Raw genomic sequence first — 13354 nt, 5'->3', positions numbered from 1 at the left:
GATGGTGAGCCTGCTGTGCAGTCTGCTGTGGGGGCTGACAGAACATCAGGTTCTGGAGGTGGGTGTAGGAAAAAAGGACCAAGTACCTTTCCCCCATCTCATTGACCCAGGTTTTAGGAGACCAAACTGGGAACATGTGCTTTGCCATCTTTCCCTGTCCCTCTGTTTCTTAGGTTTTTTTTTTTTTCCAACTAATGCAAAAATGTGGCAGAATGTGATGGTTTGTGTTTGTTTTTGATACCAATGGTTGAACCCAGAGGCACTTAACCACTGAGCTACATCACCAGCCCTTTTCATTTTTTATTTTGAGACAGGGTCTCACTAAGTTGCTGAAGCTGGATTTGAACTTGCAATCCTCCTGCCCCAGCCTCCCCAGCCACTGTGATTACAGGCTTGCATAATCATACCCAGCTTGGTTTTGTTTGTTTGTCTTTGTTGTTGTCAATGTAGAACATAACTTTATTTTATTTATTTATATGTGGTGCTGAGGGTCGAACCCAGTGCCTCACACATGCTAGGCAAGCGCTCTACATTGAGCCACAGCCCCAGCCCTTGTTTTTTTGTTGCTTTTAATTTGGTTGTTTTGTTTGTGTGTGTGTGGTGCTAGAGATTGAATGGTGAATTCCTGCTTTATCAGCTGAGCTACATCCTCAGTCCCCCTCTTGGGGATTTATTTTTTATTTTGAGACAGAGTCTCACTAAGCTGCTTAGAGCCTCCCTAAATTGCTGAGGCTGGCTTTGAACTTGAGATCCTCCCGCCTCAGCCTTCCAATGTGCTGGGATTACAGTGCCACCACGCCCAGCAAGAGTTGGCTTTTATTATTCCCATTGTACAGGTTAAAACACAGTGGTGCATGCCTGTAATCCCAGCTACTCAGGAGGCTGAGGCAGAAGGATCTTAAGTTCCAACGGCAATTTTAAAACACCTTAGCTTAAAAAAAAAAAATGGTGGGAGGGTGCTACAGATGTAGCTCAATGGTAGAGTGCCTGGGTTGTACCCAGGCGGGCTCAAAGTCACGCAGCAAACCAGTTCAAGAGACATGATGAATTCTCCCCCCCCCCACTCCCGTCACCGTTCCCCTAGGATTTTCAAATAACTTGGGACTCCAACAAAGGTGTCTGGGGCTATTCTAATAGGGGGAGCAGTCTTCGGTTTGAGGAAGGGCACCACTGTTGCAAGACTGGAGGCGCTACCTCCTCCACGAGAAAGGATCCAGGCCGGTGTGCCTGGTGTTTCCGAGCGAAGCTAGACCTTTGACCTTAAGCTTCATCCCACGTGGACGTTTTCTTGGCCCTTTAATGGTCGGCGTTTTCCAAAGGCTACCAATCCATTTCAGTTTCGTTAATTAGTGGCAGCTCTCCTGTCAATCGGCCTTCAGAGGCAGAAACACCAACCGCCCAATAGTGCTGCGCTGGTGGTGGGGTCTAGCAGTGCTCAGTGACAGAGCGCTCGGACGCACCGCATTGGCTGGATCAAACCCAAGCGGGCCTATGATTGGCCGGCCTTACCAGAGGGTTACAATTCAAACGCGGGCGGGCGGCCCCGCAGCCCTGCAGTTGCAGTCCTGTTCTCCAAGTTCCTGTCTCCCTGCCAGCGCTGCTGGAATGGCCTCCCAAAACCGTGACCCAGCCGCCGCCAGCGTCGCCGCAGCACGTAAAGGAGCCGAGCCCAGCGGGGGCGCCGCCCGGGGCCCTGTGGGCAAGAGGTGAGTGGTGCGGAGGTAACGCTCGCTAGGCCTGATATGCCCTGGGCGTGCGGACCCAAGCGAAGACTTCCGGGACCCCTCCTCCTGGAGCCGATAGATATACGAAGGCGGGAGCACACGCCAGGGGCTCAAGGCCTGGGCCTTGGACCTAGGGCAGAGGCTTCTGGACCCCCACCTCCTGGAGCCGGTGGGTAGACAGGGGGACACGCCAGTAACTTCGGCCGCTTTTTGAGACTCCTTAGAGAAGACGGGAGGGTATGGACGCTGCCAGGATTCTCCCAGAAGACGCCAGTAGGACCTGTAGGACCCGGGAATTAGGAAGGGTGAAGACTCACCAGGGTCCTGTAGGACCCGGGAATTAGGAAGGGTGAAGACTCACCAGGGTCCTCCTATGGGGTCGATGAGGGCACCCCAAGCTGAGTCAGACCTGGGAGAAGGGGGAATCCTACCTGACAGTTGCTCGGGAGCAATTCCTAGCAACCATCTGGAAAACTGACCCATCCAGACTTCCATTTCCAATTCTTTTTGCAGGCTACAGCAGGAGCTGATGACCCTCATGGTAAGTAACTAAGTGCTCTCAGATTCCAATCAATTGGTCCAGTGTCCCATCTCCCACCCACTTATCAGTAGCTTCCTTCCTCTTCAGACTCCTTGCTAGACATAGAGATTAAAAGGTCCGTATAATTTACTCCAAGAAGCCATTTATACTCCCACCTGCACCTTTTCTTACAGCATTCTCTATCCCAATTCTATCCCTTCACAATGAAGTTTTCCTAGAACAGTTCACCAAAGTCCTTCCCTCTTCTGCCACTTGTCCCTACTTCCTGGCCCCAAGCTTTACCATTTTACCCACCCACAACTCCCCACCCTTCTTCGTATTTTTAGTCCTGTCTTATCTTGGAATTCTCCCTTCCTAGTTGTCCTTTGCTAATTAATCTCTAAATACTCACCTCAAAACTTTTGAACATATTTCAGAAATTGTGTATTTGAATTCCTAGCAACCAACAAGAATTTGGGTGTAGAATTGACCTGTGCTTCCTGTACTTCCCCTCCCTCCTTAACCTGGTGATGAACCTGTTGGTTGGGTTTGATAGTTCAATTTGGGATCAGAGTGTGAGATCACAGGCAGGGGATCACCCACTGACCTTTGCTATGCCCTAAAGAATATGCTGCAAGTCACGAGTGCTGTGTTTCCTCCCCAGATGTCTGGTGACAAAGGAATTTCTGCCTTCCCTGAATCAGACAACCTTTTCAAATGGGTAGGGACCATCCATGGAGCAGCTGGCACAGTAAGTATAGGGTTGGCATGGGTGAGTATCACTTTGATGAGTTTGGAGGAAAGTAGGAGGTGAGATCCAAGTGCCAGGTCTGCTTGGGTATGTTAACTGAGCAAGACAGTTCCCCTATGCCTGTTCCCAAGCTCTGTGCCTTATGGCCTTGTTCTCCCCTCTGCAATGAAAGTGTAGGTTTAAAGCAGGGCTGTCCAAGGGGCTAGAATACAAAGAAGTAACGGAGCAAACACTGGCTAGCGTGAGGGCACAAGTCTCAAAAAGACAGCTTCCCATTACTGTTTAAGATAACTCAGATTGGGCACAGTGGCACATGCCCATAATCCCCACAACTTGAGAGGCTGAGGCAGGAGTTGGAGGCCAGCCTCAGCAACTTAGCAAGGTCCTATCTCAAAATGTAAAAAACAATCATTTAAAAAGTGGGGGTGGAGCCTGGGGGTGTGGCTCAGTGGTAAAGCACCCCAGCTTAAATCCCCAGTGCAAAAAAAAAGATAACTCAGCAATCCAAATCTATGTCAAACTCTAATTTTTTTCGTGTTAGCGACTAAGACATTAATGGGACTAAAGCACAGCCGTGGTAGCCCTCAGGGCACCAATTTACAACAGTTAGACAAGGATCACTGATGTCCCCACCATATAAGAGGAAAGCAGCAGAACCAGGGTAACACTTTGTCTACTGTCCAGTCCCAGACAGAGGCTCAAAGGTCCAACCCAGCAAGGCCCTCATGTGGGCTTGGGTGGGGTGTGAGGCTCAGGACAGGGCGAGCTGCTTGCTTGCTGACTTCTTGCCCTTCTCCAAACACCAGGTATATGAAGACCTGAGGTATAAGCTGTCCTTGGAGTTCCCCAGTGGCTACCCTTACAATGCACCCACAGTGAAGTTCCTGACACCCTGCTACCACCCCAACGTGGACACCCAGGGTAACATCTGCCTGGACATCCTCAAGGACAAGTGGTCTGCCCTGTATGATGTCAGGACCATCCTGCTGTCCATCCAGAGCCTGCTAGGAGGTGACTTCTGAGACCACCCCTTCCTGTAAAACATAGGGGCCTGTCAGGATTCCTGTGGGTCAGCCTCTTCTGCTCCCTTGACCATTCTCTCTCTACTCACAGAACCCAACATCGACAGCCCTTTGAACACGCATGCTGCTGAGCTCTGGAAGAACCCCACAGGTAAGTCCTTCTTGAATACAGGATGACCCCTCTCCAGCCTTCAGAAACTCCCTCAAAAGGATCTCGGTGGATTGGGCTGAGGGGAAAGCGTGTCAAACCACTTCTGTCTCAACCTTGGTGCTTCCTACATTCTCCAAAATGTGACAAATTAGCAACCTCCTTGTTCATGGAGCTTGAGGGGGCTTTTGGTAAAATGTGTCACCTGGCACCCTCCCCATCTTACCGGAAGCAAGTCCATCAGGAGACGACAATATCCCTTGTGCTGGAAAAACAGTCCCTCCCAAGATGCGCCTCAAGTTTGCATTCCCAGGCAAGCTGCCCTCTTGCCCACCTTCGTGAGCTCTGCCTACTTCATTCACTCACCCGAGACCTGCCTGTTCTCTTCCAGCTTTTAAGAAGTACCTGCAAGAAACCTACTCAAAGCAGGTCTCCAGCCAAGAGCCCTGACCGGGGCTGTCCAGCCTCTCTCTGTGTTTATTTTTCCTTAGATAGTCTGTCCTTTTCTTGATTTCTGTATAGGACTCTGTATCTTGAGCTGTGGTATTATTTTTGTTTTGTTTCTGTCTTTTAAATTAAGTCTGGTTGAGCCCTTGCAATGTATATTAAATAAATACATTTTGGTTGGTTTTTGTAAAGTTGCTGCCTTGCAGTTACCCTTGGGTTGGAGGTGCTGGGGCAGCAGAGGTGTGGCTTAAGAGAGGGACTCTTGCCTGTTATAGGGGTTGAAGCAGCTGAGACTGTGGGCAACTTGTGACCTTAGTTATTTTATCACTGTTTCTTCATCTTTAAAATGTGTGTCATACTAATGCCTATTTGGCTGGGGGTGTAGCTCAGTGGTAAAGTGCACGCTTAGCATGTACAAGGCCCTGGCTTCATTCCCCAGCACCAAAAATAAAGTCATGGCTGGCACCAGGCACGTCAGTGAGCATTGGAGTGGCCTCGGCTGTGTCGCAGGTGGGGCTGAACCAGGCCTTAGACTGAGTGTTCGCCTGAGCATGAGCTCACAGGAGGGGAGGCCAGCCACCCACTTTGTGGCAATGTTATGGCCCCAAAGAATAAAACTCAGGTTACCCTACAGCGAGCCTGGAGTATGGAGGGACAACCAGGGAAAGCCCCCCTCTGTCAGAACCCTCAGGATTGAGCTCTGAACCTGCCTCTAGCCCCAGGTCCCCCTGGAAAACTCCAGTGGGGCACGTTCACTTCCTGCTCCATCTCCACCAATGGCGCCTCCAGCTGTTGTACCCAGTTCTCAACTGTTTAGGCTACCTTTCCTCTGGCCTATGTCAGGATCTGGCTTGGGCCCCTGGAAGGAATGCCCCCGTGCAGACCCTGCTTGGTCCCTGCAGGACCAGGCACTGAGAATTGCAGCCTGGAGAGATGGGCCCTGCCATCACTGCCTGGGTCTCTACCTCAGCACCCAGCCTGGTCCGCTCCGCTAGCTGGGGGAGAAGGAGAGGAGCACCTGTCAGGAAGATTCTCACCCACCTCTTTTACTCTTGTTGGCCCATCAAGGAGCCACAGGTGAGGAACTGAAGTTGTCAGGTCTGGGATAAGAATTTGAGTGTCCTCTATCTGTCTGAAATGGTGCTCAGTTCTCTTTCACATAGAGCCTTACTTCTCAATTCAACATGCATAGAAATCTAAGGATCTAGTTAAAATGCAAAGGGGCGGGGTTGCCTTTCTGCCTGTGGTTCTTCCAGCAGCAGGGCACTCCCTGGAACTTGTTAGAAGAGCCAATTCGTAGTCCCAACAAGCTTTCCAGGTTCTGATGCTCTCGAGTTTGAAAGTCACCTGGTTAAGAATGCCTGAGAAAGCAGAGCTCAGAACCTGGCCCTAAATTGGTTCTAATTAAATGCTGAGGGGGTAATGCAGGCCTGTAATCCCAGCAACTCGGGAAGCTGAGGCAGGAGAACTGCGAGCTTAAGGCCAGCCTCAGCAGCTTAAGCAACTTAGTAAGGCCCTGTCTCAAAATAGAGGATTGGGGATACAGGTCAGTGGTTAAGTACCCTGGGTTCAATCCCCAGTACCTGCCCTGCAAAAACAAAACAGGGGGACATAGTTGTATCAGCCATGGAGAAGCACCAAAATGGGGTCCTTGAGCACAGTGTTTGAACATCTGGACAGTCACCTGGTCTACTTTGTCAGTCCCTAGGACCTAACACTAAACTAGTTCAGAACCAATTGTGTTTTCTGGAATTAATCACCAAGAAAGAGCAAAATCTAGGAAAATTTTTAAAAGAGGAAGGAGTCAGTTTAGGCTGCTGGTGGAGACATACAATAGGAAGAAAACCAAATACCTGAGTTGGAGGTAGATACTTCCAGTTGGTGGCTTGGCACACCAGTCCCATGAAACATGACCCTATTTGCTTAGGTTTCTGACATTGGAACAAAAAGAACTCTAAGCAGTGCCTCCCTATAATCTCAGAGACTTAGAAGGCTGAGGCAGGAGGATCACAAGTTCAAGGCCAGCCTCGGTGTATGTAGCTCAGTGGTAAAGCATTCCTGGGTTCAATCCTTAGTACAAAAAAAAAAAAAAAAAAAAAAAAAAAACTCTAGCACAGGAAATAGTAGATGGTATGATTATTGTTTCCATTTCTTAGATAGCAAGCCCTTCAGGGGTACGGAGAGAAGGGGAGCAATGCGGGCTGGTGAGGTGGCTGAATGCCAGGTCTCCAAGGATCTGGAAGGTCATAGGAAGCTGACAAGCCTGGGTTTGATCCCATTATTGCAAAAAAAAAAAAAGGAAACCTTTGAGCATTATCTTGAGGAAAACAGGAAGCTAACAAAGCTGTGAACAGGGCAGAGGCTTGATGGGATTGGTGTTCAGAAAAAATCCTGATGGTGGGCTGGGAATGTGTAGCCCTGCTCTGCGGAAAAGAAAAAAATTACTGCTAAGCTGCTCTCTGGGGAGCAAATCACAGGAAAGAGCCAGGCAAGCAGTAGTAGCCTGAGTTATGGTGCTGAGTGGGCTTGGAGGGGGCAGGGAAGGAGACAGAAAGTAGCAGGACTGGCCAGATGCAGTCGGGCATGTCTGTGACTCGAGGCTGAGGCAGAAGGATCCCAAGTTAAAGGCCAGCCTCAGCAAATTAGCAAAGCCTTAGGCAACTTAGACTTTCTCAAAATAAAAAATAAAATTAAAAAGGTAGGCTTGGTATGTAGCTCAATGGTAAAGCGCCCCTGGGTTCAATCCCCAACACCAAAAAAGGAAGAAATAGAGCTAGTTCTTGAGAAGTGGAGAAGGAGTGCCAGAATTCTTATCTTGGGCCCCATCCTCAGTATCAACCCTGAGATGGGGAACACAGGAGGACAAGACGGAGGGCAGAGGGATTCATCCACTTAAGGCAGGACCTGTTTCAAAAGCTTGGGTCATCCAGACAGACGGGACTGCGACGGTTCCACCTCATGGCAGCAGTGTAGCTGGGTTATTATCCGGGTGCCTGTGTATTTCACCTCCGTAGGACTTCCATTTCCTCAACAGCGTCTGCCTCTAGGCGTGTGGGTGAACACGACAAGTTCTATGGCAAGGGCACAGCCCACAGTAGCACTCAATAAATACTGATGATTACTAAACCCCAGCACCAATTTCTGCCTGAAAATACAAGCTGGGAAATATACGAACAGGACAAAAAACAAGGAATGAACAAGATAGGAATGGAGGAGGGCTGCAGCAAGAATACAGTGACAGTAGGGTTCAGTTTCAAGAATGATGGTGATGTTAATAGCTAGCAAATATAATATATATATAATTGCATATATTTAGGGAGGTTTCGTTATTTCTGTGTTTTGGGACTGGGGATCGAATTCAGGAGAGAATTGCCACTGAGCCACATTCCCAGTTTTTTTGAGACAGTGTCTTGCTAAGTTGCCAAGATTACCTGCAATACTGCCTCTGTCTCCCTAGTCACTAGGATTATAGGTGAGTCGGGCTAGCATGTTTAAACAAGTACTATGTGCCAGGCACTATTCTAAGCACTTTGCACACAAGGACTCATTTTTAAAACCCTGTAAGATTAGCAGTAATCACTATCCTCATTTACAGTGAGGAAACTGAAGCAGAGTGGCTTAATTTGTCACAGGCAGTGAGGATTCAGACTCAGCCTGACTCTTAAGCTAAACTACCACTACACTTAATTAGCTATAGTTTGGCATCTGCTGTAACTGTTTACAAAAAGCTTTGGGAGCCATATTCTAGCCAGCCAGGGTAGGGATCAAGGAAAGAGATGGTATCTAGGCCGGGCTTGTGGTTGAAGAATTTATAAGAAGTGAGGCAGAACAGCATGTGCAAAGGCCCAGGTGCTTGAAAAGTGCACTCTAGGTCCATAGGAAGGAGCCGTGGGAAGGGTGCGTGGGAGAGGAAGGGAAGGAATTTGGAGCTGATTCTACAAGTAAAGGAAAGCCTTGAAGGCGTTTTGGCGGGAGTAGCCAGGTCAGATTTCAGTTTCACTAGATCATGCTGTTGGCCTCTATGGAGTGCAGTGGAGGGGGCTGAAGGCAGGGAACCCAGGCAGAGATAGGGATGGGGTCGAGATGATGAGCTCAATCTTCCGGGCGGTGTGTCTCCACCGTCCCCTACCGCAAGACACCTAGGAAGCGCTTGGAAGAGCAAAGTCCTTCAAGCAGAAGTAATGCTGCCTGGGGATGGATGGACACCCCGATCCTCCTCAGCCCAATGACCCAGAAGGAGGCAAGTAGGATACCCAAGACTCAAAGTTCCCCGAAAAGAAGGACGGTGGGGAACTGAAGGGATTTCACCCCTCTCCCCTGGAGCGCACCCTCCCCCTACCCGTCCCGGGCGCCTTCCCGGGGCCCGCCGGCTTCCCTAGACTCAGCCCCAAGTCCCTGCAGTCTCCCCTCCAACGCCAGGCGCAACCCCACCGCTCGCCCAGCGCCCGTCCGGGGCCTTCCTGCAGAACACGTCCAGCGCCGACCCGGCTCCCTCCCGCACGCACGGCGTCCCAGCCAGGCGGCCCTGAGGCCGCCCCAGTCGGTCCTCCCTCACTCGGTTCACGAGTTTTGCAATATTTGCTTTTATTCCTTGCAGACAGGGCCAGAAGGCGCCGTGCCTCCCTGGTGGGGCAGGGGACCGGTGCAGGCGACGGCCCACTCCTTACTGCACGCCCTCCATCATCTTCAGGAACTCTGCGGAAAGACAGCGAGGGGTCAGGGGCCCGCGGGTGGCGCCTGCTGGTTAACTGCGCGGTGACGCGGCGCCCTGGGACCTGGCCCCGCCCCGTCCCAGGCGCCGTGCGGCTCCCGCGCCCTCACCGTCGAAGTCGATGCGGCCGTCGTTGTTCTTGTCCCCGTCCTTCATCAAGGATTCGATCTCCTCGTCTGTCACGTGCTCCCCGGACGCCCTGAAAATCTCCGCCAGCTCCTCGGCATCGATGTAGCCATCCGCGTTCCTGCGGGTGAAGGGACGGGCAGGGCGCAGGCCCGTGACTTACCCTGGCCACGGCCGCCACGCGGGTCGCCCGGGAAGCCGCGCCCGCCCGCCCCGTCTGCTCGGCCCAGCGCACCTGTCGAAGATGCGGAAGCACTCGGCCAGCTCCTCCTCGCTCTTGCCTTTCGCGTCCTCCTTCATCTGGCGCACCATCATGACCAAGAACTCCTCGAAGTCGATGGTACCGCTGCCTGAGGGCGGCAGGCGGCTCAGCCCCAGCTCGGGCCGCGCCCTCCCCACCGCCCCTGCCGCGGAGGGCCGCCCGCCTACCGTCCTCGTCCACCTCCTCGATGATGGCATCCAGCTCCTCTTTGGTGGGTGTCTGCCCCAGCATCCTCATGACGGTGCCCAGCTCCTTGACGCTGATGTCCCCACCACCATCAGCATCAAACATGTCAAAGGCGGCCTTGAACTCTGCCAGGGGAAGGAGAACGGGCACAGAGGTGAGGCTGGCTGCACTGTCAGCCTCGCACCCACCTCCTGACCCTGCCCAGACGCCGAAACGTTCCCCAACACGCCTCCCCGCAGCGACCTGCGGCCTGGCTGCGCCGCCCACTCACCAGCGATCATCTCCTCGCTGAGGTAGGACCGGGCCTCAGCCTGCTGGTCCGTCTGCAGAAGACAGAGGGAGTCAGAGGGCAGAAGGGACACTCCTGGAGCAGATTCCCACCTTAGCCCCATTCTCCTCGACCCCTGCTTTTTTAATTTTATTTTTTGTGGCGGGGGATCAGTACTGAGAATTGAACCCAGGAGCTTTCTACCGCTGAGCCACAACCCCAGCCCTTTTCATTTTTTTTATTTTGAGACATGTCCCCCCCTCAAATTGCTAAGGCTGGCCTCAAAATTGCAATCCTCCTACCTCAGCCTCCTGAGTTGTTGGGATCCAGGCATGGGCCACTGAGCCCAGCCACTACTCCCATTTCTGTAGGGAAGTGCCCCTGAGAGCTCCTAAAGACAGCTCCAAACTTGGCACACATTCTGTGCTGAGGACAAGAAAGAAAACACCACACCAAGGTCTTTTCACTTGTCCTTTGGAGGCCAGGTCAGGAATCCCCAGTGACCTTGGGCAAGTCACTTAGCATGCCCTCATCTCAAAGGACTTTTCTGGATAAGATGAAATGGGGGGGGGGGCTTTGTAATGTGTCAGCGCCACTCCAGCACGATCTTCCAGTCTTCCCTCTCCCCTAAGGATGCCTCATACTTTAATAGTTGCTCAATAAACATTTGTTCTCAAATGAATAATAATGCAACATAGTTATTGAGCACCTGCTAAGTGTCAGGCCATAGACCAAACACTGACACCAACAAAAAGAAATGGGCATATAGTCTCTCCCCTCAGGGAATTCGCAGATGTAGAAATTTTAGGTTTCTTTCTTACACCTCAGTCATTGAAGTTAATGCCTCTCATTGCTGGGCAAAACGTGATGAGGCCTTGGTCTTCCTGGGATGGAGGCTTTGGACTGAGGCTGGTGGTGAAGAACCATTGAGGTATCCAAGGAGTTCTTTGGCCAGCTGGTCCTGCCCTCCTCCTCCTCCCTGCCCCCACCTCTCCCTCCTCTTGTCCTGTGCCAGGAAGGCAGGCTATTTTTAGTTGATCTCAGCAACAGCAGCTGGCCTCTGGGGTCTAGTTACTCCTTGAAGTGAAGCAGGGAGGGGGATCTCAGAGGAAAATGACAACCCCAAGTCAAGACCCCTTTCTTGGACGCTGGGGTCTCTCTAACTCTAGTCTGTCACCTTTTGCTTCTTCTGATCATCCTCAAGACTCTCGGAGCCCTGAGACACTGAGACCACCAAGAAGAGGTGGACACATTGTCTGTCCCCTCAGAGAACCTGCAGACATGGAGATTTTAAGCTTCCTTCCGACCACTCGGTCATTGGAGTAAATACCTCTCAGACACCCTAACCAGCCCCAGGCTCTGCAGGTCTTCCATCTTCCAGAAGAGCCTTTCTTCTCTCACTGACAGGAGGGTTTGGCTGGGCTTCAAAAGCCCACCCTTGCCACTGGGTTGCTGGGTGACTCTGGCCCTCAGAGTCCAACTCTCTACTATGAAGGAGACAAGCTAAGACCCCCTGCTAGCTCTACGAATGCTGGAAGTCTCGGAAGGTGGGCAGGGAATCTAAGCCCTGAGGATCAGTCCCCGGAACATCCCAGTCCTCCTCATCCATGAAAAGTCAGTTGCCCTCAGCGCACCCTGATCAGGCTGAAAGAGGCCCAGAGGTTTTCCAGCAAGCCAAGGAATGAAGTCCCTTGTCCTTACCATGGTTGCTGGTCACTGGGACTCCTCTGCTATGGGTCGCCTCCTCTCCACTCCACCACCCAAAGATGCTCTGACCCACCCCAGCCCCCAGGATTTGTAGGGGCACCCTCTCCTCCCACCTCCCTGCTCCCCAGGACTGGATATCCTGCCCAATCAGATCCTGGGGTCATCAAGCCCCACCCCTCCCAGATCCTAGCCCATTACCTAATTTAGCCAAGGTCCCTTGCAGAGAAATTTAAGCCTCTGAGCAGGTGGCAGGCCTTGACGTAGTCCTAGATTCTTATGAGGAGGGCCTGCCCTGCTTCACTACCTTAGAGAGCCCCCCTCCAGGAAGCACTCTTGCTCCAAGATGGGTAAGGATGGCCAGAACAGTGACAAGTGAGGCAGCATGGTGGCATGGGAAGAGCATATGGCTTGAAGTTCAAAATTCAAGATCCAGACCTGCCTCTGCAAGCTGTCTGACCTTGGGGAGGTGGTAATGACACTCTGAGCCTACTTTCCTCATGTTTCCCCCATAAAGAGACCATGGCAGCTGGGCACGGTGGCCCACACTTGTAATCCTAGTGACTCTGGAGGCTGAGGCAGGAGGATGGTGAGTTCAAAGGCAGCCTCAGGAACTTAGCAAGGCCCTAAGCAACTCAATGAGACCCTGTCTCTAAATAAAAAATACAAAAAGGGCTGGGGATGTGTCTCAGTGGTTAAGTGCCCCTGGGTTCAATCCCTGGTACCAAAAAAAAACATGGCAAATTGGGACCCCAAGTATGTCTCCTACTTGTGCCAGGTCCACAGGGGTGGTGCTTTGCAAGTGGAAGAATTCTGTCTTTGAACTATGGTAAGTGGTAGGGGACAGAAGAGGGAAAGTGATGGCATCCAGGCTACCATTTATTGAACCTCTACCACATGACACACACTGTACTAAGCATTTAACAACATGGCCTCATCCTTTGAGGTGGCAGCTATTAAACTCCCCATTTGACTGGAGGACTTTGTAAGTCATAGTAAATCATAAAGACCTACAGTAATGTTGACAGTTTTTCTTTCTTTTTCCTTCTTTCTTTGAGATGGAGTCTCTCTATGTTGGCCAGACTGGCCTAGAACTCCTGGGATAGAGTGATCCTCCTGCCTCAGCCTCCCCAGTAGCTAGGACATACCAGTGCACCTGACTTTTGGCAATTTTTATTAATCCTGACTGGGAAGAAGGTGGGGCAGTCCTCAGGGGTCACATCCAGGAGGAGAAGTGTACAGAGGGCTCAAGGACAGGGGGTGTGCTTTTGGAGGAGAAATAAGCACTGAAAACAGATTCTTCTCTTAAGCTACCTTTCTCCAGGGAAAGGGCATTTGAGATTCACTTTGGGGGAGTAGGAGAATCCTCTAAGTGGTAAAAGGACAGCTAGCCCCTTCCTAGAGCTCAGTGAAGAAAGCTGGAGGAGCTCAGATGGCCGCTGGAGAAGTCGGGGGAAATCTAGTCCAAAGGAAGCCCACCCTGAG

At 51.5% G+C, this 13354-nt stretch overlaps 2 protein-coding genes across 2 annotated transcripts; one reads left to right on the top strand and one right to left on the bottom strand.

Annotated features, from left to right (window-relative positions):
* The first annotated feature begins 1512 nt into the window (after nt 1-1512).
* On the top strand, nt 1513-4995 carry Ube2c (ubiquitin conjugating enzyme E2 C). Its single transcript, XM_047540444.1, has 6 exons — nt 1513-1706; nt 2238-2265; nt 2909-2995; nt 3802-4006; nt 4109-4168; nt 4557-4995. The coding sequence occupies exons 1-6, from the start codon at nt 1606-1608 to the stop codon at nt 4613-4615; spliced, it is 540 nt and encodes a 179-aa protein (XP_047396400.1). The 5' UTR covers nt 1513-1605; the 3' UTR covers nt 4616-4995.
* Nucleotides 4996-9171: 4176 nt separating this feature from the next.
* Tnnc2 (troponin C2, fast skeletal type) lies at nt 9172-11975 on the bottom strand. Its single transcript, XM_047536349.1, has 6 exons — nt 11867-11975; nt 10169-10220; nt 9879-10022; nt 9685-9799; nt 9434-9570; nt 9172-9307 (listed from the first exon to the last, which is right to left on the bottom strand). Exons 1-6 carry the CDS (start codon nt 11867-11869, stop codon nt 9276-9278), a joined length of 483 nt encoding a protein of 160 aa, XP_047392305.1. The 5' UTR covers nt 11870-11975; the 3' UTR covers nt 9172-9275.
* Nucleotides 11976-13354: the final 1379 nt, after the last annotated feature.

This window comes from Sciurus carolinensis, chromosome 2 (genome assembly GCF_902686445.1).
Source record: "Sciurus carolinensis chromosome 2, mSciCar1.2, whole genome shotgun sequence".
NCBI lineage: Eukaryota > Metazoa > Chordata > Mammalia > Rodentia > Sciuridae > Sciurus > Sciurus carolinensis.
This window is presented reverse-complemented; position numbering and strand designations above follow the sequence as displayed.